Source organism: Tachyglossus aculeatus, chromosome X2 (genome assembly GCF_015852505.1).
Source record: "Tachyglossus aculeatus isolate mTacAcu1 chromosome X2, mTacAcu1.pri, whole genome shotgun sequence".
NCBI classification, from domain to species: Eukaryota; Metazoa; Chordata; class Mammalia; order Monotremata; family Tachyglossidae; genus Tachyglossus; species Tachyglossus aculeatus.
This window is the reverse complement of record NC_052100.1, coordinates 14,548,293-14,576,241: the sequence shown is the minus strand read 5'-3', so window position 1 is coordinate 14,576,241 and position 27,949 is coordinate 14,548,293. Positions and strand designations below refer to the sequence as shown.

The window sequence follows — 27,949 nt, the reverse complement described above, 5'->3', positions numbered from 1 at the left end:
GGTTAGCGGCACAGGAGCAGAGGGTGTGGGCTGGGCTGGAGAAGGAGAGAAGAGAGGTGAGGTAGGAGGGGGCGAGGTGATGGACAGCCTTGAAGCCAAGAGTGAGGAGTTTTTGCTTGATGCGTAGGTTGACTGGTAGCCACTGGAGATTTTTGAGGAGGGGAGTAACATGCCCAGAGCGTTTCTGCACAAAGATGATCCAGGCAGCAGCGTGAAGTATAGACTGAAGTGAGGAAAGACAGTAGAATGGGAGATCAGAGAGGAGGCTGATGCAGTAATCCACTCGGGATAGGATGAGAGATTGAACCAGCAAGGTAGCGGTTTGGATGGAGAGGAAAGGGCGGATCTTGGAGACGTTGCGAAGGTGAGACCGGCAGGTTTTGGTGATGGATTGGACGTGGGGGTGAATGAGAGAGCAGAGTCGAGGATGACACCAAGGTTGTGGGCTTGTGAGACGGGAAGGATGGTAGTACCGCCTACAGTGATGGGAAAGTCAGGGAGAGCGCAGGGTTTGGGAGGGAAGATAAAGAGTTCAGTCTTGGACATGTTGAGTGTTAGGTGGCGGGCAGACATCCAGATGGAGATGTCCTGAAGGCAGGAAAAGACCCGAGCCTGAAGGGAGGGAGAGAGAGCAGGGGCAGAGATGTAGATTTGGGTGTCATCAGTGTAGAGACGATAGTTGAAGCCGTGGGAGCGAATGAGAATGTCGACCAAGGTTGGCCTTGCTGGGAGGGGTAAGGAGAAGCAGCTTGGTGTAGTGGAAAGAACAAGGGCCTGGGAGTCAGAGGACCTGGGTTCTAATCCGAGTTCTGTCAACTGCCGTGTGGCCACTTTAACTTATTTGGCCCTCAGTTACCTCATCTGTAAGACTTTGAGCCCCACGTGGGACATGCAGTATGTCCGTACTGATTAGCTTGTTCTACCACAGAGCTTAATACAGTGCCTGGCACATAGTAAACACCTAACAAATATCATTAAAAATAAATCTGAGAATTATTTTCTCCCTGCAGTAATTTCACTGGAAATTGCTATTTCTTTCCCAGTGTCTGTCCTCCGCCCAATCAACCAGTAGTAATTACTGATTGTCTGTGTGAATATACTGCGTTAAACACATGGGTAAGTACAATACAGTTCACAGACACTGTCCTGAATTTCAAGAAGCTTACATTCTAGCAGGGGAGACAGGCACTGAAATAATTCACAGTTGAGAGGAAAGAGGAAAAAGGGCATATGCACATGAGGTACTGCTTTAAGAAACAGGGCACATAAAATAAGTCCAGAAGCGCTATGAGAGGTTGTGAGGAAGGACACGAGTGCTCAAGTGGGGTGCATAAGTGCTGAGATAGCAGTTGGGGATATAAATGGGGAGAGTAGAAATTAATTGGGAAGGCCTCTGGGAGGAGACAGGATTTCAGAAGGGTGGTGAAGATGGAAAGAGCAGTGGTCTTTCAGATTTGAAGGAGGAGAAAGCTCCAAGTGGGGGAAGGGTGTGGGCAAGGGGTAGGAGTGTAGAGTGAGAGCTGGGGTAAAGAGGGAGAAGAGAGTGGATAAGTAGGAAGGAGATCACTGATTGGGAGCCTTAAAGCCAATGGTTATGAGTTTCTGCTTGATGTTCAGAGGAAAGTGTAACCATTGCAGGATTTTAAGGAGTGGAGAGATGTGGGCAGAACATTTTTTAAATGAGTCAGGCAGCTGAATGAAGTATGGACTGGAGAGGGGAGCATCTAGAGTCAGGAATATTGGTGAAGAAGCCGTTGTGATAGTCAAGCCGAGCTATTAAAAAAAAAATCAAAACCCCCCAAAAAGATAGTATTTATTGAGCACTTACTCTGTACTTATTCTTATTCTCAAGTACAGTACTCAACACACAGTAAGCACTCCATAAACATTATTGATTGATTGATTGCAGAGCACTATACTAAGCACTTGGGAGAATAGAATGGAGTCAGTAGACCCTTTCCCTGCTCCTGTTTTATTGTACTCTCCCAAGCACTTAATTCAGTGCTCTGCACAAAGTAAGCACTCAATAAATTCCATTGATGATGGTACGGGAGGGGATGAGGGAGGAGAGCAGTATACTGCTGAGCAGAACTAAAATAAGTATGGATGAATTGTCCTTAAATTCTTAGTAGGGTGCTGTGCACACTGGAAGGGCTCCAGAAATACCAGTGATTGACTGATTGAGTGGTCAAAGTTGGCTAATATTAACAGCATTCCATGGCATGAGCACATGAGTGGAGGAAGCATACTGTGGAGATGCTCCAGAACTTGGGGTTGGTGGTGTGGAATCAGAGGAGAGTCAAGGGGGGAAGTTCAGTGGACTTTAGTGGAGGGGCAGAGTTGAGGGTGTGGATTTGTGCACCCAGAGAGCTGAGGTTTGGGATGTAGTCCAAGTGAGGCATGGTGTGCCTGGGATGAGGGGACAAGGGTCTACAGATCAGAGGTCTCTGTGTGGGGAGAGATTAATTTAGACTGTGAGCCCCTTGTAGGCCAGTAGGCTGCACCTGAATCAATATTCTTCTAGCTTCCTCTAGTGCTAAGTACAGTGTTTGGTACAAAGTAAATGATCACTCCTCTCCTTCTGTGTTTATTGCCAGCCCTTTCTCCCCACTTTTATCCCCGTGAGCCCCTCGAGGGCCAGGGACTACATCTAATTCCCAGCCGTGCACTCTTTCCTAGCACTTACTACAGGGCTTAGCACGCAATAAGTGTCTAATACTATCACTACTAATGAATGTAATAACTGAGTAACACAGGAAAATACATGTGCAATATTAATTTTGCTCATTGATTCTGGAGTTTCTCAATATGCCACTTTTCATATTGATGAATTCTGTATCAGTCATGGCACCCATGAAGCAAAAAATACATGGTCAAAGCTAATTAATCAATCCATGGTATTTACTGAGCCCTTTCTGTGTGCAGAGCACTGTACTATGTGATTGGGAGAGTACAATACAACTGAGTTGGTAGACATGTTCCCTGCCCATGAGTAATACAAGGCAGAATGAATCCAGTGGCTTTTCCTTTAGAGTTCAAGACTAAAGGCTCGAAAATGTGAAAGCGGATGGGGGCATCTAACACTTTGACGCACACAAAAATCACAACAGTAAGTTTCACTGGGGACATTTTGGGCTGATTTTTTTTTTACCTGCCATTATTGTCACCGGTGTTCCCTGGGGACAACTGGACCAAGACAGGACACCTATGAGAAAGGATAACAAAAATCAAAGTTATCATGCACAGCTGAAAGCATGCCAGATCAACAAATGTCCCAGAGAATCCAAAATGGTATTTTTCTTATGGCTGTTACATGTAAATAGATGACGATAATAATAATGAATAATCGTGGTATCTGTTAAGTGTATACTATGTGCCAGGCACTGTACTAAGCACAAGGATAGAAACAAGATCATCAGGTCAAGACACAGTCCCTGTCTCACATGAGGTACACAGTCTAAGTAGGAAGGAGAACAGGTAATTTAATCCCCATTTTACAAATGAGGAAGCTGAGGCACAGCGAAATTAAGTGACTTGCCTGAAGTCAAAGAGCAGGCAAGTGGCAGAGCCAGGATTAGAACCCAGGTCCCCTGAACCCAAAGCCTGTTCTCTTTCCATTACGCCAATGCCGCTTCTCCTAACTTTATACAATCATTTCCACTATTACATCAATCAGTCATATTTATTGAGTGCTGTGTGCAGAGCACTGTACTAAGTACTAGGGAGAGTACAATATAACAGAGTTGGAAGACACATTCTCTGCCCACAGTGAGCTCACAGTCTAGAGGGGGAGACAGACATTAATATAAATAAATTATAGATATGTACATAAGTGCAGTGGCGCTGAGGAACGAAGAAATAAAGGGAGCAAATCCGAGTCAGTCAGTCAACTGTATTTACTGCATGCTTACTGTGTGCAGAGCACTGTGCTAAGGGCTTGGGAGAGTACAATATAACAGATACATTTCCTGCCTACAACAAGCTTACAGGCTAGAGGGGAGACAGACATTAGTATATATAAATCACATCTATGTACATAGTGCCGTGGGGCTGAGGGAGGGGTGAATAAAAGGAGCAAGGCTGGTCAACGCAGAAGGGAGTGGAAGAAAAGGAAAAGAGGGTTAAGTCAGGGAAGGCCTCTTGGAGGAGATGTGCCTAATAATAAGACTGAAGGTGGGGGAGAGTAACTATCGGATATGAGGAGGGACGGCATTCCAGGCCAGAGACAGGACATGAGCAAGAGGTGCAGTGCTTAATACAGTGCTCTGTACGCAGTAAGACTCAATAAATAACACTGAATGAATGAAAGATCGGCGGCGAGATAGACGAAATCAAGGTACAGTGAGTAGGTTGGCATTAGAGGAGCAAAGTGTGTGGGCTGGGTTCTAGTAGGAGAGCAGTGAGGTAGGAGGGGGGCAAGGTGATTAAGTGCTTTCAACTAGCTCCTTAACACGCTATCTGACCCTGGCTTCACAGACTCCGTCCTCTCCTGGTTCTCCTCTTATCTCTCCGGTCATTCATTCTCAGTCTCTTTTGCAGGCTCCTCCTCCCCCTCCCATCCCCTTACTGTGGGGGTTCCCCAAGGTTCAGTGCTTGGTCCCCTTCTGTTCTCGATCTACACTCACTCCCTTGGTGACCTCATTCGCTCCCACGGCTTCAACTATCATCTCTACGCTGATGACACCCAGATCTACATCTTTGCCCCTGCTCTCTCCCCCTCTCTCCAGGCTCGCATCTCCTCCTGCCTCAGGACATCTCCATCTGGATGTCTGCCTGCCACCTAAAACTCAACATGTCCAAGACTGAACTCCTTGTCTTCCCTCCCAAACCCTGCCCTCTCCCTGACTTTCCCATCTCTGTTGACGGCACTACCATCCTTCCCGTCTCACAAGCCCGCAACCTTGGTGTCATCCTCGACTCTGCTCTCTCATTCACCCCTCACATCCAAGCCGTCACCAAAACCTGCCGGTCTCAGCTCCGCAACATTGCCAAGATCCGCCCTTTCCTCTCCATCCAAACCGCCACCCTGCTCGTTCAAGCTCTCATCCTATCCCGTCTGGACTACTGTATCAGCCTTCTCTCCGATCTCCCATCCTCATGTCTCTCTCCACTTCAATCCATACTTCATGCTGCTGCTCAGATTGTCTTTGTCCAGAAACGCTCTGGGCATGTTACTCCCGTCCTCAAAAATCTCCAGTGGCTACCAATCAATCTGTGCATCAGGCAGAAACTCTTCACCCTGGGCTTCAAGGCTGTCCATCACCTCGCCCCCTCCTACCTCACCTCCCTTCTCTCCTTCTACAGCCCACCCCGCACCCTCCGCTCCTCTGCCGCTAATCTCCTCACCGTGCCTCGTTCTCGCCTGTCCCGCCTCGACCCCCGGCCCACGTCATCCCCCTGGCCTGGAATGCCCTCCCTCTGCCCCTCCGCCAAGCTAGCTCTCTTCCTCCCTTCAAGGCCCTACTGAGAGCTCACCTCCTCCAGGAGGCCTTCCCAGACTGAGCCCCTTCCTTCCTCTCCCCCTCATCCCCCTCTCCATCCCCCTCATCTTACCTCCTTCCCTTCCCCACAGCACCTGTATATATGTTTGTACATATTTATTACTCTATTTATTTTACTTGCACACATCTATTCTATTTATTTTATTTTGTTAGTATGTTTGGTTTTGTTCTCTGTCTCCCCCTTTTAGACTGTGAGCCCACTGTTGGGTAGGGACTGTCTCTATATGTTGCCAACTTGTTCTTCCCAAGCACTTAGTACAGTGCTCTGCAAACAGTAAGCGCTCAATAAATACGATTGATTGATTGATAGATGGTAAGGAGTTTCTGTTTGATGCAGAGGTGGATGGGCAACCACTGGAATTTCTTGAGGAGTGGGGAAACACGGCTTGAAATGTTTTTGTTGAAAAATAATCTGGGCAGCAGAGTGAAGTATGGACTGGAGTGGGAGGAGACAAGAAGCAGGGAGGTCAGCAAGGAAACTGATACAGTACTCAAGGCAGATAGGATAAGTGCTTGGATTAAGGTAGTAGCAGTTTGGATGGCAGGGAAAGGGTGGATTTTAGCAATATTGTGAAGTTTCAACTGACAGGACAGATTGAATATGTGGGTTGAATGAGAGAGATGAGAAAGTTAATGCCAAGGTTATGGGCTTGTGAGACAGGAAGGATGGTGGTGCTGTCTACAATGATGGGGAAATCAGGGGGAAGATGGTTTGGGTAGGAAGAAAAGGATTCTTTTTTGGACATGTTAAGTTTGAGGTGTCGGCAGGACATCCAAGCGGAGATGTCTTGAGGGCCAGAGGAAATGGGAGACCACAAAGAGGGAGAGAGATCAGGGCTGGAGATGTAGTTTTGGGAATCTATATGGAAGTTTCCCACATCCTCACGTTATGGGCAAATTGCATGCAGCAGGGTAGAGAGGGGAGAGAGACTGCAGGCGGGGAGACCAAGGAACAGGCTGGTATGGTATTCTTCTTGGTATATGACGAGCGTCTGGGCCAGGAGGGTAGCTGTTTGGATGGAGGGGAAGGGCCAGATTCAAGAAATGCTGTGAAGGAAAAACTGACAGGATTTAGCAAAAGATAATGTGAGAGTTGAAAGTGAGGGAAGAGTCAAGGCAATACCACAGTAGCAAGTTTCAGCGAGCAGGAGGATGGTAGTGGTATCAACTCTAGGTTGTTGACCCCCAGTTCACCCTGGTCTGTAGGACACTTGGGGTGGGCTGCCTTGGTCCCAGGACTGCCCCAAGCATTTAGCTATCGGGGGGTGGTGTTGTCAACTGTGATGGGAAAGTTGGATGGATGGGAGGACTTGGGCAGGAAGATGAGGAGTTCAGTTTTGGACACGGTGAGCTTGAGGGGCTGGAGGACCATCCACTGTCCCAGGGACAGACGGAGGAAATTAGACATCTATTTGAAGTCATCCGCAAGGAGGTGGTAGGTGATGTCACAGGGGCAAATGAGCTCCCCTAGGTTGTGAGTGTAAAGTCAGCAGCAAAGAGGACCGTGTGACATACCTGGAACGTCTCAGCCTAAATCTCAGCCAAAAGGGCCTTCGGTGTCTCTTGGGGAAGCCCGGGTCCTACATAATGCCCGCTAGGTCCTAAAGCCCGTCAATTCTTTCCCTCTAGGGATGGACAGGATTGGGGCATCCTGCGTTGCAAACCCCACCTTACACCCCTTTTGGCTGCTACCATCACCCCACTGTCTCTCAAATATGACCCCCACTCCCCTGCAAAAACAACAAGCCTCCCTCCCTTCCAAGGCTAGCTGCAGAAAGCTAGAGGAAGTTCTTTCTCCTTATCCCTCCCTCTGCTTCCCAGGTAAACACAGCTTCCCAGCATCCCAAAACTACCCGAGCCCATACCACAGAGAGACAGAGAGGTGCTCTCAATTGGCTTTTACTAGACAAATTGAATATAGTATTAAAGAGTTAATTAACAAATACAACAGAAGTCCAATCCAAAACGCCTTTTCCTCTCTTTTAAACACTTCCCCCTTTCCTCAGGACATTTTTTACTTTTCTTTTAGTGTCCTGGCATACACATTCTTTTGGTCTGCTCCCCTCCTCTTTTGGGGCATCCTAGGTTCCAGGTTTACCCTCTCCAAAACCTTCTCGCTGGATTTACAGGTGTCTGGTATAGGTCTTCTGCTGATCCACAGACCTGTTTCCCCTCAGGGGTGGGTGCCTCATTCCTCTGGGATTCTAAACTCAGGACCCCCACGTGGAAAACCTTTCTCCTTAGACCTGCCCCTCCAGGTGGCTTCCCAAAACTTCTGCCCCCAAATGGCTGAAGGGCTCCTTCCCCAATCAACTACTCCCACTCCTTCTTTCCCAATGCTCCCCTGTGCTTGGCTGCGGTACAGATGGAGGCACTTAACATGTCCCTTGTCATAACCCACCTCAACTATTGCATCAGCCTTTTCGTGGACCTCTTGGCCCCCAGCCTCTCCCCTCCTCATTCCATACTTCTCTTGGCTACCAAGAATATTCTTATAAACAAAAATTCTGTAAGCTGGTTATAGGTAGGGAACATGTCTGCTAATTCTGTTGTATTGTACTTTCCCACACGCTTAGTACAGTGCTCTGCACATAGTAAGCGCTCAATAAGTATGATTGATCATCATATCAAACAGAAACATCTCACCATTGGCTTTAAGAAACCCATTCAGCTCTCTCCCTCCTACCTAACCTAGCTCCTCTTCCACTATAACCCGGCCCACATACTTCGGTCCTTCTCCCACTAAACTCCTTACTGTACCTCATCTCTCGGCATCCTCCCTCCTGCCTGGAACTCCCTCCCTCTTCATTTCTGACAGACCTCACCACTGTCATCTCCAAAGCCCTACTGAAATCATGTCACCTCCAGGAAGCCTTCCCTGACTAACCTCTCTTCTGTAGACCCCTCTCCCTCCCTTCTGCCTCGCCTATGCACTGGGGCCTGTACCCGCTAAGCACTTTGATACTTCCCTAACCCCTACACACTTACGCCCAAAACCTTATACTCTGTGGCTTCACCTACTGCAATATATTTTAATGTCTGTCTCCCCAACATGACTGTAAGCTCATGGAGGGCAAGGATTGTACTCTATTGTACTTTCCTAAGTGCTTAGTAATGTCCTCTGCACACAGTAAGTGCTCACTAAATACTATTGATTGATCAATCCCTGTAACAATCAAATTAGCCTTTTTTTCCAGGGAAGAGGTCCCCAGGAGTGAATTTCTCCCTTCTAGTAACTTCTACAGTTTCTCCTTCCCCCTTCGAGCCATTTTTATTTTAGCATTTCAGAGTTTTAAGGCAATTCACAAGGACAATAGCCAAAACATCACAGAGATTGTAAATGATAATAATAATGATGGTATTTGTTAAGCGCTTACTATGTGCAAAGCACTGTTCTAAGCACTGGGGGGGATACAAGGTGATCAGGTTGTCCCATGTGGGGCTCACAGTCTTAATCCCCATTTTCCAGATGAGATAACTGAGGCCCAGGGAAGTGAAGTGACTTGCCCAAAATCACACAGCTGACAAGTGGCGGAGCTGGGATTAGAACCCATAATGACTCCCAAGCCCGTGCTCTTTCCACTGAGCCACGCTGCACATGAGGATTTCGAGATTAGGGAATAGTGGACTCACTGCTTCACCATGCAATCTGAGAAGACAGTTCCACCACTCGCACCCCCCAACCACCCACCCCCAAAAGATGCTAACTCTTTAAATTTCAGTCTTGTTTATTTGGTCATTAAGGTCTGGGACACGGACAACAAACCAACTGCAAACTGACACAAGTAATGTGGTCGAGCGATATTTTTTTTGACATTTACCGTGAATGAGAAGCTACGGAGGGACAGATCGGTACACAACTTTTTAGCATTAGGAGAGATAATGTTCTATTTGGGAACACCCATGGGAAAGATAGCCTCCCCAAAATGAGAAGAAAAAGGCTTGGCCAACTCAGAGGACAGCATGGCTACAGGAGAAGGAAATGAGATCAGAGCTGTGAGGAGACACACTGCTGTCCTTGCTTTTTTTGGTCCAAACTGCAGTACTCAGTCCCCAAGATGCCTCTGAATACTTCAAAATGATGGTTGAGGTCCTCCTTGGAATGGATTTTGTATCTGGTGCCCAATGCCCTATCAGGTGACGATGCCCCGTAGAAGACTCTCTGGATCCTGGAATGCACTAATGCCATGGCACACATGACACAGGGTTCGCTGGTGACATATAGATCATAGCCAGTACAAATATAGGGCAGGCCATCTTGCCTAGATTCATACTTCCACACCACCCCTGGCTGAATGCTTTTAGCCGGTAAGGGAATGGCTCGGTCCCCTGATGGTGAAATGGTACAAGTAGGATAAGCATTAAAACTATAGGCACCTCTGCCTTGTCTTTGGGCAACAAGATCTATGCAGACCATAGTGGCATGAAGTAATGGATTTGAGGTGTTGCTACAGTCATGGCCTACAGCCAACACACCTTCCGTGGCTGGGTCAACAACTACCGCCCCAACAGCTTTCATCCCCTTTTCTGCCCCTTGCCGGGCTGTGTGGATGGCCTTCTCCATGTAAGTTTGCATCTTGGCTTTATCTTCCTTTGAGAAAAGGAGGCCTTGGAGGGCATTGGAAAAGTGTTTGTTTTCAAGGAAGACTGTAGGCCAGTGGAGTTTAGCTTCCTCAAACTCTGCTCTAGTCAAGAGTGGATGAGCTGGCACGTGCACAAGATAAGGTTCTCCTAAGTTGCTCCAGTCTATCTGTCCACTGGGGGAGGAGCTCAGAAAGGGACCGTACGCCTTCTACCGTGTCTCCACCCTGGCTCGCTAGACAGAGCAAAATTTCCAGTGCGTGGGGACTGGCTTGGACCCTCTTGAGATGTCCTTGGCCCACCAGGGGGTAGACTGCAGACACCTCTTTCACCAGCCGGGATGTCGTCTTCTTGTCCAGGACAGGAATCGCATAGGCCCAAACCAGTTCAACTCCTTGAGTCTGGTGATCTGGAAGCACTGGGAGAGCTTCCCAAGAACTAAGCTCTGGGTCTGGAACAAGGTTCCCTTCACCATGCTGGTCCCCTGGACAGTGGACCTGCTCCATCTTCTTCATTGAGACAGTGGACCAGGAAGACTGTAGGAAATAGAGATTGGAGGAGAGCAACGTCTATCAGAGGGGGACAGCAGTTAGCCCATATAGGCCTGAGCCCCCAAACCAAACGTTTCAAGGAAGCTACCTTCATTCCAAGGTTTGATAGCTCCACTGTGACTTCACAGAGATTTATGCTGATTATGCAAAGTGGCATTTTTAATAGCTGAATTGCTCAAGGGACAGACCATATACTCAATTTCAGACATCCCACTGTTTCGCACCGGTAATACATACATACATTTCAATTTGATACTTTGTACATCTCAAAGCCTCATTGTTATTATGCCTTCCTTTATCTGACAAACTACCTCTCTCTCTCATTCTCTTTGAATTAGGTTTGCCAAATACAGAACCATCTTAACACTACTTTATGAAATTCATCTTATGCTTTTCCCATCTCATATTAACTCTGTAATGGATGTAAATTATACTTTTATTCCTTAGGTTTAGGCTAGGCAGCCAAGAACCTTTACACTGTACAAAAGTGTCTCCTGCTTTGATGTCTTCTCACTTACCTACTGTGCACATGAAAAGGGTGGTGGTGCCAGAACTAAGGAACCTGATCTAACCAAACACCTCCTTTCTCAACAGAAATGCTGACATCATTAGGATCTGGTCCAAGTTAACGACCGGTAAAAGGGGCTACTTCTAAGGGTGAAAACTGCAAAAATGACTCTTCCTTTCTCCTCATCCTTCTTGGCAATTATACATCCAGGTACATTCAGTTTGCAAAAAGAGATTCTTCTTGGTACTTTTCTTGGATAACATATATGCATAGCCCAAGCTTAAAATAATAACCTCATGGTATGTATTAACACTTAGGAAGAATATGTATTAAAAAGAACTTAACTGAAAATGTCTCTGAAAGTCACAAGCCACTTGGAAAATATGTGCAAGTTACCAAAAAAAAAAAAAAAAAAATCTGAGCCTTAAAATCAACACTACTTTCTCCGGCATCCCCTCATCCACCAACTCCCTTGTTTTACTTTTCCAGAATTGCTACAATAAAGCAACAAATCTAAACCTCTAAGATTGTTAAGCTTCTTGTGGGCAGGGAGCACATTCACCTAAGCATTTAGTACAGTACTCTACACAGTAAGTTCTCAATAAATACCACTGACTGAAATTGTTTTGTTTGGATAATAATAACGGTGGTATTTGTAAGCGCTTATTTTCAAGGTACTGTACTAAGTACTGGTACAGATACAAGATAATCAGGTTGGACACATCCCTGTCTCACATAGGACTCACAGTCTTAATCCCCATTTTACAGAAGAGGTAAATGAGGCACAGAGAAGTTAAGTGACTTGCCCAAAGTTACATAGCAGACAAGTGGCAGAGTGGGGATTAGAACCGAGGTCCTCTGACTCCCATGCCTGAGCTCTTCCCACTAGGCCACGCTGAATGTCTTATCTTTAAAGGCACAAGAAATAAAGAAGACGGTTATTTGTATTAAACTAATAACATACCCACTACTTCAACTTACCAAAGAAGGTGGCCTCCACTTCTCTTGAGGAGCAGCTTTACTACCAGGACTGAAAAATAATCCAGAGCAAAGACACTTCCACTAGCCCCAAGGAGGTGCAACTGTGCGGGCAAAGACACTAGTTGCACCTCAGAGCAAGAAGTGGGCTGGTGGAAGCAGGAACTCTGATTGGGTTCCTTGCCATGAAGGGGAAGGGTGTCTCTCCTAACCTGAGTGGGGAATGGGTGCTCCCAGCCCCACTTCAATCTGGGAATAGGCAGTCTGGATTTTTGGCCTGATCTTGGCCACAGTCTGGATCAGGCATGCTTGGCCCAGGATCCGGCTAGAAATTAGCACTCACACAAATCAATCAATCCCATTTATCCAATCAATCAATGGTATTTAATAATAATAATAATAATGGCATTTATTAAGCACTTACTATGGGCAAAGCACTGTTCTAAAGCACTGGGGTTGTCCCACGGGGGGCTCAGTCTTAATCCCTATTTTACAGATGAGGTAACTGAGGCCCAGAGAAGTTAAGTGACTTGCCCAAAGTCACACAGCTGACAGTTGGTGGAGCCGGGATTTGAACCCATGACCTCTGACTCCAAAGCCCGTGCCCTTTCCACTGAGCCACGCTGCTTCTCTAAAAAACAGAAGCCCGACTGGTGGGACTCAAACCCACAACCTCCGAATGCCTTCCACAATGCTAGAAGCCCAATGTGCTATCCATTGTGCCACAGAGCACTTACTGTGTGCAGATCACTGTATTAAGCGCTTTGGAAAGTACAATGCAACAGAGTTGGTAGTCACAGTCCCTATCCACAAGGAGCTTACAGACTAGAGGGGGAGACAGTCACTAAAAGAGATTACAGATGGATATGATGTACATAAGTGCTGCGTGAGCAGGGTGAAAAACAAAGTGCTCATGGGATACAGACCCAAATGCTTATGGGGCCTCATCTTCTCCCATTCCTCAAGACTCACCGGGAAACGGTGAGGAGTTGGCTTCCTTCTTGCTCCCCGAAGCAGATTCTGCATCATCCCACCCCCTACATCCCCTCTCTTTCTCATCCTTCGGAGTCCGCATCATCCGCCTCTACCAACCATTCCAATTAGTAATCACAGTCATACCCAACCTCCAGACCCCACCTCCAATTTTTTTAACCATTTTAGTGTCTCTGCCACATTTCTTCTCTTTCTCCATCCCTACACTGATGCTCAGGGACTTAAATATCCATGTGGATGCTTCCAACAACTTCCCTGGTGCCTTTCTCCTCTCACTCCTCAACTCCTCCACCTCACTAATCACCAACTTGGACACATGCTCCAACTCATCATCTCTAGTCGCTTACCAACTCTGAATTTCAACTCGCCAACCACAACCACCTCAGCCACCTTTTCTCCCACCCACACCTCCCTGTTCTGTCCCTCCACTGAACTGTCCTGTTATCCAACAGAGACCTCCACTCTTTCCACCCTCTCCAATTTTTCAAAGTCATCATGGTCCATTTGGTCTCCTTACTCAACTTACCTTTCCTGACACACAAATTCACTCCCTCAATTATGCCCTCTCCACAGAACTCAACTCCCTCACTCTCCTGTCCTTCCATTTATTTCAAACCACCAGTCCACGGCCCTGGGTCACCTCCACAGTACTCTTCTCCCACTCTCGTGCTTGACCACAGAGTGCTACTGACGGTAATCCAGACTCCAGGCAAACCTCTTCCATCACAAACTCATCTTCACCTGCTACAACTCTAACTGCTCCAAACAGTGCTCAGTTTTGGCAGCAGCAGAGAGTGGACACACCAGTTGACTTCTGGCCCCTGCTTCCATTTGGGTGAGGAGAGAGCGCCCTGCCAATTCTTGTATCACTATCCCACAGCTCTGGATCACCTCCAAGCCCGCCCTCTTGTGCACAAGCCCCAGAGTGCTGCTGGCAGAAATCTAGATAGCAGGCCAATCTCATCCACTTCAAGTTTATCCTTACAGGCTTTAATTCTGCCCGGCAAAATTATTTCTCCATGCCCACTGCCCTCGCCAGTTGTTCCAGAGGTTTATCTCCCTCCTCAAACCCACCACGCCACCTCCCACATCTCTTGTCCCTAATGATCTGGCCACCTACTTCAGTGAGATAATGGATACTATCAGGCTTGAGCGCCCTAAAAATCTCCTGACTCTCCCCCATCCTGCCTCTCTTTCAATTATCCCATCTTTCCCGGCAGTATCTCAAGAGAACATCTCCTGCCTTTTCTCAAAATTCACCCCCTCTACCTGAGCACCTAACCCCCTCCCTGCCATCTTCAACTGTTCTCTCTCCAATGGCTTTTTCCCTCCACTACTTTCAAACATGCCCATGTCTCCCCTATCCTAAAAAAAACCTCCTTTGACTCCACAGCTCCCTCCCCATTGCCATCCAACCATTCTTCTCCAAACTTCTCAAGCGAGTTGTCTACACCTGCTGTCTCAAGTTCCTCTCCAATTCTCTCATTGACCCCCTCCAATCGGACTTCCACTCCCATCACTCCACAAAAACCACTCTCTCAAAGGCCACTAATGACCTCCTCCATGCCAAATCCAACTGCTTCTACTCCATTCTAATCCTCCTCAACCGCTCAGCTGCCTTCGATACTGTGGACCTCCCCCTTCTCCTGAAAACGTTATCAACCTTGGCTTCACTGACAATGTCCTCTCCTGGTTCATCTATCTTTTTCACTCAATTCACTCATTTGATCTTATGTATTGAACGCTTACTGTATGCAGATCACTGTACTAAGTGCTTGAGAAAGTACAATACAACAGTAAGCAAACACATTCCCTGCCCACAGTGAGCTTACGATCTAGAGAGTGGAGACAGACATCTTCTAGACTGTGAGCTCACTGCTGGGTAGGGACCGTCTCTATATGTTGCCAACTTGTACTTCCCAAGCGCTTAGAACAGTGCTCTGCACACAGTAAGCGCTCAATAAATATGACTGACTGAATGAATGAATATAAATAAATAAACTACAAGTATGCAGATAAGTGCTGCGGGGCTGGAAAGGGGGAAGAACAAAAGCAGCAAGTGAGGGTGACACAGAAGGGAGTGGGAGAAGAGGAAAGGGAGGGGATCTAGTCTGGGATCAATTAGGCTTTGAAGCCGGGAAGAGTAATTGTCTGTTGGATTTGAGGAGGGAAGGGGTTCCAGGCCAGAGGCAAGAGGTGGGCTGGAGGTCACCAGCACGGGTCAGTGGTAAGACAGGTGAGATCGAGGTACAGTGAGAAGGTTAGCACTTGAGGAGCAAAGTGTGCGGGACGCACGGGTTGGAGAAGGACAGTAGTCAGGTGAGGTAGGAGGGGGCAAGGTGGGGGGAGTGCTTTAAAGCCAATGGTGAGGTCTTTTTCTTTGATGCAGAGGTGGATGGGCAACCACTGGAGTTCTTTGAGGAGTGGAGGGTGACATGTCCTGAACGTTTTTGTAGAAAAATGATCCGGGCAGCAGAGTGAAGTATGGACTGGAGTGGAGAGAGGCAGGAGGATGCAAAGTCAGCAAGGAGGCCGATTCAGTAATCCAAGCAGGATAGGATGAGTGACCGTATTAACGTGGTAGTAGTTTCGATGGAGAGGAAAGGGTGGATTTTAGCAGTGTTCTGAAGGGGGGACCGACAGGATTTAGTGATAGATTGAATATGTGGGTTGAATGAAAGAGGGGTGTCAAGGATAACATCAAGGTTTCGGGCTTGTGAGTCAGGAAGGATGGTGGTGCCATCTACAGTGATGGAAAAGTCAGGGGGAGGACAAGGTTTGAATGGAAAGATAAGGAGTTCTATTTTAGACATGTTAAGCTTGAAGTGACGGGAGAACATCCAAGTAGAGATGTCTCGAAGGCAAGAGGAAATGCAAGACTGCAGAGAAGGAGAGAGATCAGGGCTGGGGATGCAGATTTGGGTCTCATTCATTCATTCGATCGTGTTTATTGGAGCGCTTACTGTGTGCAGAGCACTGGACTAAGCGCTTGGGAAGTACAGGTTGGCAACATATAGAGACGGTCCCTACCCAACAGTGGGCTCACAGTCTAGAAGGGTCTCATCCGCATAGAGGTGTTAGTTGAAGCCATGGGAGCAAATGAGTTCTCCAAGGGAGTGAGTGTAGATGGAGAATAGAAGGGAACCCAGAACTGAACCTTGGGGGATCCCCAAAGTTAAGGGGTGGGAACCAGAGGAAGAGCCAGCAAAGGAGGTTGAGAATGAACGGCTACAGAGAAAAGAGGAGAACCAAGAGAGGACAGAGTCAGTGAAGGCAAGGTTGAATCATATTTCCAGGAGAAGAGGGTGGTCCACAGTGTTGAAAGCAGCTGAGAGGTCAAGGAGGATTAGGATGAAGTACAGGCCATTAGATTTGGCCAGGAGGTGGTCATTGGCCTTTGAGAGAGTGGTTTTTTTGGAGTGATGGGGATGGAAGCCAGATCGGAGGAGGTCAAGGAGAGAATTGGAGGAAAGGAATTTGAAACAACGGATGTAGACAATTCACTCAAGGAGTCTGGAGAGGAATGGTAGGAGGAAAATGGGGCAATAACTGGATGGAGCCATGGGATTAAGGGAGGGTTTTTTTAAGAGAGGAAGATATGGGCATGTTTGAAAGCCGTGGGGAAGAAGCCAATTGAGAGTGAACAGTTGAAGATGGCTGTTAGGGAGGGAAGAAGGGAGGAAGAAAGTTTTGATAAGGTGCAAAGGAATGGGTTTGGAAGCACAGGTGGAGGGGTTAGCTTTTGAGAGGAGGCAGGCTCTAGAGATACTGCTGGTAAGGATGGGAGAGTTGAAGAGGGGGCAGGAATGATGAGGGGCTGAGGAGGGGCAGGGGCGATTTTAGGAAGCTCATGCCTGACACTTGCAATTTTCTTAATAAAGCAGGTGGCCTGGTCACTGGGGGCAAGGGATGGGGGAGGTGGGGGGCCAGGGGGCCAGAGGAGGGAGTTAAATGTCTGGAACACCGGCGAGAGTGATGGGCATGAGTGTCAATAAGGGTGGAGAAATAGTTTTGCCAGGCAGAGGAGAGGGCAGAGTTAAAGCAAGCAAGGACAAACTTGAAGCGGACCAAGTCGGCCTGATACTTAGATTTCTGCCAGCAGCGCTTTGTGCCTCGAGCGCAAGAGCGAAGGAAGTGGACAGTACAAGTGATCCGAGGTTGGGGGTTACGAGTATGAGATCAATGAAGAGATAGGGGAACAAGTGGGTTGAGTTCAGTGGTGCTGTTTAGCATGTATTTGGTCATCAAAGGAGGATAGTTTGGGTATGGAGGCTAAGTGGGGCATGATGAGTTCAGAAAATTGGATGGGTTCAAAAGATCAGAGATCTCTGGGGGGAAATAGTATAGATTTACAGGGAGGAGGTGTGAGAGATGAGGCAAGTGAGGAGGCTGTGATCAGAGAGAGGGATTTCAAAGTTGGTGAGGGTAGTGACTGCAGTGGCTAGAGATGATAAGGTGGAGTGTGTGCCACGTTGGTGAGTGTGGGAGGTGGGGTGGAGCCGGAGGTCAGCAGAGTTGAAGAGTAATAATAGAAGGTGGTCAGCAGAAGGGTCACTAGGAACATCTATGTGGATTTGAAGTCCCCAAGGTTCAAAATGGGCATAGAGAAAGAGAGAAGGAATGTGAGAAAGGGATCAAAATGGTTAAAGAAGTTGGAGGTGGGACCTGGGGGGGCAGTAGATGACAGTTACTAGAATCTGGAGTGAATGGTACAGGTGGACGATATGGGCTTCAAAGGAAGGGAAAGAAAGGGATGTGGGAGGTGGAATGGTGTGAAAGTGGCATTGACGCACAAGAAGGAACCAACACCTCCTCCTCTGCCAGTGAGTCTGGGGAAGTGGGAGAAGATGAGGCCACCTCTGGAAAGAGCAGCAGAGGAGACCATGTCATATGGGGAGAGCCAGGTTTCAGTGATGGCGAGGAGGAGGAATGACTGAGACAGGAACAGGTCAAGAATGAAGGGAAGCTTCCCCATGACAGAGTGGGAGTTCCACAAGCCGCACTTGGCTGAAGCTGTGGAAGGGGAGTGGAGGTAGGGGACAGGGAGAGGGGTGGATCTCTGGCCGCTCATTCTCAGTCTCTCCTCAGACTCCTCCCTCTGCTCCCCATCCCCTAACTGTGGGTGTCCTTCAAGACTCAGGTCTCGGTTCCCTTCTACTCTCCGACTACACCCACTCCTTTGGAGAACTGATTCACTCACATGGCTTCAACTACACCTCTATGCAGATGATACCCAAACCTATCATTTGGTACATGATACCCAGGTCTGATCTCCCTCCCTCTTTGCAGTCTCACATTTCATCTCTGTTGACGGCACTACCATCCTTCCCGTCTCACAAGCCTGCAACCTTGGTGTCATCCTCGACTCCGCTCTCTCATTCACCCCTCACATCCAAGCCGTCACCAAAACCTGCCGGTCTCAGCTCCGCAACATTGCCAAGATGCGCCCTTTCCTCTCCATCCAAACTGCTACCCTGCTCGTTCAAGCTCTCATCCTATCCCGTCTGGACTACTGCACTAGCCTTCTCTCTGATCTCCCATCCTCGTGTCTCTCTCCACTTCAATCCATACTTCATGCTGCTGCCCGGATTATCTTTGTCCAGAAACGCTCTGGGCATATTACTCCCCTCCTCAAAAATCTCCAGTGGCTACCAATCAATCTGCGCATCAGGCAGAAACTCCTCACTCTGGGCTTCAAGGCTGTCCATCACCTCGCCCCCTCCTACCTCACCTCCCTTCTCTCCTTCTACTGCCCAGCCCGCACCCTCCGCTCCTCCGCCGCTAATCTCCTCACCTTACCTCGTTCTCGCCTGTCCTGCCATCGACCCAAGGCCCACGTCATCCCCCGGGCCTGGAATGCCCTCCCTCTGCCCATCCGCCAAGCTAGCTCTCTTCCTCCCTTCAAAGGCCCTGCTGAGAGCTCACCTCCTCCAGGAGGCCTTCCCAGACCGAGCCCCTTCCTTCCTCTCCCCCCTCCGTCCCCCTCTCCATCCCCCCCATCTTACCTCCTTCCCTTCCCCACAGCACCTGTATATATGTATATATGTTTGTACATATTTATTACTCTATTTATTTATTTATTTTACTTGTACATATCTATCCTATTTATTTGAGTTTGTTAGTATGTTTGGTTTTGTTCTCTGTCTCCCCCTTTTAGAATGGGTTGGGTAGGGACTGTCTCTATATGTTGCCAATTTGTACTTCCCAAGCGCTTAGTACAGTGCTCTGCACATAGTAAGCGCTCAATAAATACGATTGATGATGATGATGATGATTTCCTCCTGCCTCCAAGACATCTCCACTTGGATGTCCCATCACCTCAAACTTAACGTGTCTAAAAACAGAACTTATCTTCCCACCCAAACCTTTTCCTCCCTGTCACTTTTCCATCATCGTAGACGGCACCACCATTCTTCCTGTCTCACAAGCCCGTAACATTGGCGTTATCCTTGGCTCCTCTCTCTCATTCAATCCATCATTAAGTCTAGTTGGTTCCACCTTCACAACAAGGTTAAAATCCTCCCCTTCCTCTCCATCCAAACTGCTATCATGTTAATCCAAGCATTTATCCTATCCCACCTTGCTGTATCAGCCTCTTTGCTGACCTCCCTGCCTCCTGTCTCTCCCCACTCCGGTCCACACTTCACTGCTGCCCAGATCATTTTTCTACAAAAACGTTCAGGCCATGTTTCCCCATTCAAGAACCTCCAGTGGTTGCCCATCCACTTCTGCATTACACAAACTCCTTACCATCAGCTTTAAATCACTCAATCACCTTGACCGCGCCTACCTCACCTCGCTACTCTTCCATTCATTCATTCAATCGCATTTACTGAGTGCTTACTGTGTGCAGAGCACTGTACTAAGCGCTTGGGAAGTACAAGTTGGCAACATATAGAGACGGTCCCTACCTAACAGTGGGCTCACAGTCTAGAAGGGGGAGACAGGGAACAAAACAAAACATATTAACAAAATAAAATAAATAGAATAAATATGTACAAATAAAATAGAGTAATACATACGTACAAACATATATACATATAACAGGTGCTGTGGGGAGGGGAAGGAGGTAAGGCTGGGGGGATGGGGAGGGGGAGGAGGGGGAGAGGAAGGAGGGGGCTCAGTCTGGGAAGGCCTCCTGGAGGAGGTGAGTACTCAGTAGGGCCTTGAAGGGAGGAAGAGAGCTAGCTTGGCGGATGGGCAGAGGGAGGGCATTCCAGGTCAGGGGGATGACGTGGGCTGGGGATCGACGGTGGGACAGGCGAGAACGAGGCACGGTGAGGAGATTAGCGCAGAGGAGAGGAGGGTGCGGGCTGGGCTGTAGAAGGAGAGAAGGGAGGTGAGGTAGGAGGGGGCGAGGTGATGGAGAGCCTTGAAGCCCAGGGTGAGGAGTTTTTGCCTGATGCATAGGTTGATTGGTAGCCGCTGGAGATTTCTGAGGAGGGGAGTAACATGCCCAGAGCGTTTCTGGACAAAGACCATCCGGGCAGCGGCGTGAAGTATGGATTCAAGTGGGGAGAGACTGGAGGATGGGAGATCGGAGAGGAGGCTGATACAGTAATCCAGATGGGATTCTACTACAACCCAGCCCGCACACTTCACTCCTCTGGTGCTGACCTTCTCACTGTACCTCAATCTTGTCTATCTTGCCACCTACTTATTGCCTATGTCCCGCCTCTGGCCTGGAATGCCTTCCCTATTCATTCCTTCACTCAACTGTATTTATTGAGTGCTTACTGTGTGCAGAGCACTGTACTAAGCACTTGGAAGATACAATTCAGCAGTAAAGAGAGGCAATCCCTGCCCACACCAGGCTTACAGTTTAGAGCACGGGAGATAGACATGCAACAGACAATGAGTCTCCCCACCTTCAAAGTCTTATTGATTCATTAATTCAATCGTATTTCCTGAGCGCTTACTGTGTGCACAGCACTGTACTAAGCTCTTGGGAAGTACAAGTCGGCAACATATAGAGACGGTCCCTACCCAACAACGGGCTCACAGTCTAGAAGGGGGAGACAGACAACAAAACAAGTAGACAGGTGTCAGTACTATCAGAATAAATAGAATTATAGCTCTATACACATGATTAAAAAATATAGTCAATATGCACAAATAAAATAGAGTAAAGATATGTAGAAATATACACAAGTGCTGTGGGGAGGGGACGGAGGTAGGGCAGAGGGAGGGAGGGGGGCGAAGGGGAGAGGAGAAGGAGGAGGGGAGGAAAAAAGGGAGGCTCACTCTGGGAAGACCTCCTGGAGGAGGTGAGCTCTCAGTAGGGCTTTGAAGGGAGGAAAAGAGCTAGTTTGGTAGATGTGCAGAGGGAGGGCATTCCAGGCCAGAGGAAGGAAGTGGGCCAGGGGTTAATCAATCAATCAATCAATCAATCAATCGTATTTATTGAGCGCTTACTATGTGCAGAGCACTGTACTAAGTGCTTGGGAAGTACAAATTGGCAACACATAGAGACAGTCCCTACCCAACAGTGGGCTCACAGTCTAAAAGGGGGAGACAGAGAACAGAACCAAACATACCAACAAAATAAAATAAATAGGATAGAAATGTACAAGTAAAATAAATAAATAAATAAATAGAGTAATAAATATGTACAACCATATATACATATATACAGGTGCTGTGGGGAAGGGAAGGAGGTAAGATGGGGGGATGGAGAGCGGGACGAGGGGGAGAGGAAGGAAGGGGCTCAGTCTGGGAAAGCCTCCTGGAGGAGGTGAGCTCTCAGCAGGGCCTTGAAGGGAGGAAGAGAGCTAGCTTGGCGGATGGACAGAGGGAGGCCATTCCAGGCCCGGGGGATGACATGGGCTGGGGGTCGATGGCGGGACAGGCGAGAACGAGGTACAGTGAGGAGATTAGTGGTGGAGGAGCGGAGGTTGCGGGCTGGGCAGTAGAAGGAGAGAAGGGAGGTGAGGTAGGAGGGGGCAAGGTGATGGAGAGCCTTGAAGCCCAGGGTGAGGAGTTTCTGCCTGATGTGCAGATTGATTGGTAGCCACTGGAGATTTTTGAGGAGGGGAGTAATATGCCCAGAGCGTTTCTGGACAAAGATAATCCGGGCAGCAGCATGAAGTATGGATTGAAGTGGAGAGAGACACGAGGATGGGAGATCAGAGAGAAGGCTGGTGCAGTAGTCCAGACGGGATAGGATGAGAGCTTGAATGAGCAGGGCAGCAGTTTGGATGGAGAGGAAAGGGCGGATCTTGGCAATGTTGCGGAGCTGAGACCGGCAGGTTTTGGTGACGGCTTGGATGTGAGGGGTGAATGACAGAGCGGAGTACAGGACGACACCAAGGTTGCGGGCTTGTGAGACGGGAAGGATGGTAGTGCCGTCAACAGAGATGGGAAAGTCAGGGAGAGGACAAGGTTTGGGAGGGAAGACAAGGAGCTCAGTCTTCGACATGTTGAGCTTTAGGTGGCGGGCGGACATCCAGATAGAGATGTCCTGAAGGCAGGAGGAGATGCGAGCCTGGAGGGAGGGGGAGAGAGCAGGGGCAGAGATGTAGATCTGGGTGTCATCAGCGTAGAGATGATAGTTGAAGCCGTGGGAGCGAATGAGGTCACCAAGGGAGTGAGTGTAGATTGAGAACATAAGGGGACCAAGCACTGAACCTTGGGGAACCCCCACAGTAAGAGGATGGGAGGGGGAGGAGGAGCCTGCAAAAGAGACTGAGAAAGAACGACCGGAGAGATAAGAGGAGAACCAGGAGAGGACGGAGTCTGTGAAGCCAAGGTCAGATAGCGTGTTGAGGAGAAGGGGGTGGTCCACAGTGTCAAAGGCAGCTGAGAGGTCGAGGAGGATTAGGACAGAATATGAGCTGCTGGATTTGGCAAGCAGGAGGTCACTGGTGACCTTTGAGAGGGCAGTTTCCGTGGAATGAAGGGGACGGAAGCCAGACTGGAGGGGGTCGACGGCGAGACAGGCGAGAACGAGACACAGTGAGGAGGTTAGCGGCAGAGGAGTGGAGGGTGCGGGCTGGGTTGTAGAAGGAGAGAAGGGAGGTGAGGTAGGAGGGGGCGAGGTGATGGAGAGCCTTGTAGCCGAGTGAGGAGTTTTTGCTTGATTCGAAGGTTGACAGGCAACCACTGGAAAATTTTGAGGAGAGGAGGGGAGTGACATGCCCAGAGCGTTTCTGTACAAAGATAATCCGGGCAACAGAGTGAAGTATAGACTGAAGCAGGGAGAGACAGGAGGATGGGAGATGAGAAAGGCTCATGAAGTAATCCAATCGGGATAGGATGAGAGATTGAACCAGCAAGGTAGCGGTTTGGGTGGAGCGGAAAGGGCGGATCTTGGCGATGTTGTGGAGGTGAGACCTGCAGGTTTTGGTGATGGATTGGATATGTGGGGTGAATTAATTCATTCATTCATTCAACCATATTTATTGAGCGCTTACTGTGTGCAGAGCACTGTACTAAGTGCTTGGGAAGTACAAGTTGGCAACATATAGACGGTCCCTACCCAACAACGGGCTCAAAGTCTAGAACGGGGAGAAGGACAACAAAACAAAACATGTGGACAGGTGTCAAGTCATCAGACTAAATAGAAGTAAAGCTAGATGCACATCATTAACAAAATAAAATAAACAGAATAGTAAATATGTACAAGTAAAACAGAGTAATAAATCTGTACAAACATATATACAGGTGCTGTGGGGAGGGGAAGGAGGTAGGCCGGGGGGATGGGGAAGGGGAGAGGAAAGAGGGGGCTCAGTCTGGGAAGGCCTCCTGGAGGAGGTGAGCTCTCAGTAGGGCTTTGAAGGGAGGAAGAGAGCTAGCTTGGTGGCTGTGCGGAGGGAGGGCATTCCAGGAAAGGGGGAGGATGTGGGCCGGGGGTCGACGGCAGGACAGGCGACCCCGCCCCCACCCCCACCCCATCCCAGTTCTCCTTTCCCATTGCCACCCCTCTTCCCACTCTCCCTGCCTAGGCCCCCGCCAACTCATCCCAATCCAAACCCTCCCCACCGCTTGCACCCTTCCCCCTCCCTCCCCTCCCTCAACAGCTGCTGTCAAGTGTGGCCTCTGGAACCCCCGCTCCGTTTTAAGTAAGATCCCTTTCATCCTGGACCTATTCCTTTCCAGCTCTCTACTCCTCCTCGCCCTAACTGAAACACGGTTGTCTCCGGATGACACGGTCTCTTCTGCTGCTCTCTCCAGTGGAGGCCTCTTCTTCTCCCACTCCCCGAGACTCACCGGAAAAGGAGGTGGTGTCGGTTTACTTCTCGCCCCTCAATGTCGCTTTTGCACTATTCCTCCTCCCCCTTCCCTTTCCTTCCCTTCCTTTGAAGCCCACATTATTCGCCTCTACCACCCCTCCAGATTCTTGTAGCCGTCATCTACCCCCCCCCACCCCCCCACCCCCGGCCCCACCTCCATCTTCGTTAACGATTTTGATCCCTTCCTCACCTTCCTTGTCTCCTTTTCCATGCCCACTCTGATCCTCGGAGAGTTCAACATCCACATGGATATCCCTGATGACTCCTCTGCCGCCCGCCTTCTATCTCTCCTCGACGCTGCCAACCTCTTGCTCCACCCCACCTCACCCACTCACCAACTTGGTCATACCCTCGACCTCATCAACTCCTATCGCTGCACTGTCTCCACCCTCACCAACTCTGAAATCCCTCTCTCTGATCATAATCTTCTCACCTGCCTCCTCACTCACACTCCTTTCCCCTGTAAATCCGTATTACTCCCTCATAGAGATCTCCGCTCTCTTGACCCCATCCATCTTTCTGAGCGCCTCACACCCCACTTCGCCTCCCTCTCCTCTCTACCCAGTCTTGATGATCAGATTACTGCTCTCAACTCTACCCTTTCTACTCAGCTAGACTCACTCGCTCCCCTTTCCCTTTGCCGCTCTTGTACCACTAACCCACAGCCCTGGATCACTGCCACGGTCCGCCTCCTTCGCTCTTATGCTAGAGCTGCCAAATGCTGATGGCGAAAGTCTGAACACCGTGCCAACCTCGTTCACTTCAAGTTTATCCTTTCCTGCCTTAACTCAGCCCTCTCCTCTGCCAGACAAAACTATTTCTCCTCCCTTATTGACACCCATGCCCATCACCCCCGCCGGCTCTTCCGTACATTCAACTCCCTTCTCAGGCCCCCGGTTCCTCCCCCTCCTCCTTCCCTCACCCCCAACGATCTGGCCTCCTACTTCATTAAAAAAGTTAAATCCATCAGGTCCAACCTCCCCAAAGTCACTCCCCGCCTTTCTCCAACCCCCCGGCTCTCAACACTCTCTGCTACTCTCCCATCCTTCCCAGCAGTATCCTCAGAGGAGCTCTCCTCCCTCCTCTCAAGTGCTATTCTGGTCACCTGTGCTTCTGACCCCATTCCCTCTCATCTCATGAAAGCTCTCGCTCCATCCCTTCTCCCCTCCTTAACTTCCATCTTCAACCTCTCACTCTCCACTGGTTCCTTCCCCTCTGCTTTCAAACATGCCCATGTCTCTCCCATCCTAAAAAAAACCGTCTCTTGACCCACCTCACCTTCTAGTTATCGCCCCATATCCCCCCTACCATTCCTTTCCAAACTCCTTGAACGAGTTGTCTACACGTGCTGCCTCGAATTCCTCAACACCAACTCTCTCCTCGACCCCCTCCAGTCTGGCTTCTGTCCCCTACATTCCACGGAAACTGCCCTCTCAAAGGTCACCAATGACCTCCTGCTTGCCAAATTCAACGGCTCATACTCTGTCCTAATCCTCCTCGACCTCTCAGCTGCCTTCGACACTGTGGACCACCCCCCTTCTCCTCAACACGCTATCTGACCTTGGCTTCACAGACTCCGTCCTCTCCTGGTTCTCCTCTTATCTCTCCGGTCGTTCATTCTCAGTCTCTTTTGCAGGCTCCTCCTCCCCCTCCCATCCCCCTTACTGTGGGGGTTCCCCAAGGTTCAGTGCTTGGTCCCCTTCTCTTCTCGATCTACACTCACTCCCTTGGTGACCTCATTCGCTCCCACGGCTTCAACTATCATCTCTACGCTGATGACACCCAGATCTTCATCTCTGCCCCTGCTCTCTCCCCCTCTCTCCAGGCTCGCATCTCCTCCTACCTTCAGGACATCTCCATCTGGATGTCTGCCCGCCACCTAAAACTCAACATGTCCAAGACTGAACTCCTTGTCTTCCCTCCCAAACCCTGCCCTCTCCCTGACTTTCCCATCACTGTTGGCGGCACTACCATCCTTCCCATCTCACAAGCCCGCAACCGTGGTGTCATCCTCGACTCTGCTCTCTTGTTCACCCCTCACATCCAAGCCGTCACCAAAACCTGCCAGTCTCAGCTCCGCAACATTGCCAAGATCGGCCCTTTCCTCTCCATCCATACCGCTACCCTGCTCGTTCAAGCTCTCATCCTATCCCGTCTGGACTACTGCATCAGCCTTCTCTCAGATCTCCCATCCTCGTGTCTCTCCCCACTTCAATCCATACTTCACGCTACTGCCTGGATTGTCTTTGTCCAGAAACGCTCTGGGCATGTTACTCCCCTCCTCAAAAATCTCCAGTGGCTAAAATCAATCTGCGCCTCAGGCAGAAACTCCTCACCCTGGGCTTCAAGGCTCTCCATCACCTCGCCCCCTCCTACCTCACCTCCCTTCTCTCTTTGTACAGCCCACCCTGCACCATCCGCTCCTCTGCCGCTAGTCTCCTCACCGTGCCTCGTTCTCGCCTGTCCCGCCATTGACCCCCAGCCCATGTCCTCCCCCGGGCCTGGAATGCCCTCCCTCTGCCCATCTGCCAGGCTAGCTCTCTTCCTCCCTTCAAGGCCCTACTGAGAGCTCACCTCCTCCAGGAGGCCTTCCCAGACTGAGTCCCTTCCTTCCTCTCCCCCCTCGTCCCCCTCTCCATCCCCCCATCTTACCTCCTTCCCTTCCCCACAGCACCTGTATATATATATATGTTTGTACGTTTGTTTTACTCTATTTATTTTATTTATTTTACTTGTACATATCTATTCTATTTATTTTATTTTGTTAATATGTTTGGTTTTGTTCTCTGTCTCCCCCTTCTAGACTGTGAGCCCACTGTTGGGTAGGCACTGTCTCTATATGTTGCCAACTTGTACTTCCCAAGTGCTTAGTACAGTGCTCTGCACACAGTAAGCGTTCAATGAATACGATTGATTGAGAACAAGGCACAATGAGAAGGTTAGCGGCAGAGGAGCGGAGGGTGTGGGCTGGGCTGTAGAAGGAAAGAAGGGAGGTGAGGTGGGGGGGGGCAAATGAGAAAGCAGAGTCAAGGATGACACCAAGGGTGCAGGTTTGTGAAACGGGAAGGATGGTAGTACCGTCTACAGTGAAGCAGCGTCTACGAGAAGCAGCGTGGCTCAGTGAAAAGAGCATGGGCTTTGGAGTCAGAGGTCACGGGTTCAAATCCCGGCTCTGCCAACTGTCAGCTGTGCGACTTTGGGCAAGTCACTTAACTTCTCTGGGCCTCAGTTACCTCATCTGTAAAATGGGGATTAAAACTGTGTGCCCCCCGTGGGACAACCTGATCACCTTGTAACCTCCCCAGCGCTTAGAATAGTGCTTTGCACATCGTAAGTGCTTAACAAATGCCATCATTATTATCTTTATTACAGTGACGGGAAAGTCAGGGAGAGGACAGGGTTTAGAAGGGAAGATAAGGAGCTCAGTCTTGGACATGTTGAGTTTTAGATGGCGGGAAGACATCCAGATGGAGATGTCCTGAAGGCAGGAGGAGAAAGGAGCCTGGAGGGAGAGGGAGAGAGGGAGAGAGGGAGAGAGAGAGAGGGAGAGAGCGAGAGAGAGAGAGAGCGAGAGAGAGAGAGAGAGAGAGAGAGAGAGAGAGAGAG

General features: G+C 49.2%; 1 protein-coding gene across 1 annotated transcript in view; it reads right to left on the bottom strand.

Moving 5' to 3' along the window:
- Window positions 1–9,211: 9,211 nt before the first annotated feature.
- Window positions 9,212–27,949, bottom strand: part of ADAT3 (adenosine deaminase tRNA specific 3) — a 38,897-nt gene continuing 20,159 nt past the window's right edge. The window contains 2 exon segments of the mRNA XM_038770767.1: window positions 9,212–10,257; window positions 10,259–10,618. Coding sequence (XP_038626695.1) covers window positions 9,490–10,257; window positions 10,259–10,597 — 1,107 coding nt within the window. The 5' untranslated portion in view covers window positions 10,598–10,618 and the 3' untranslated portion in view covers window positions 9,212–9,489.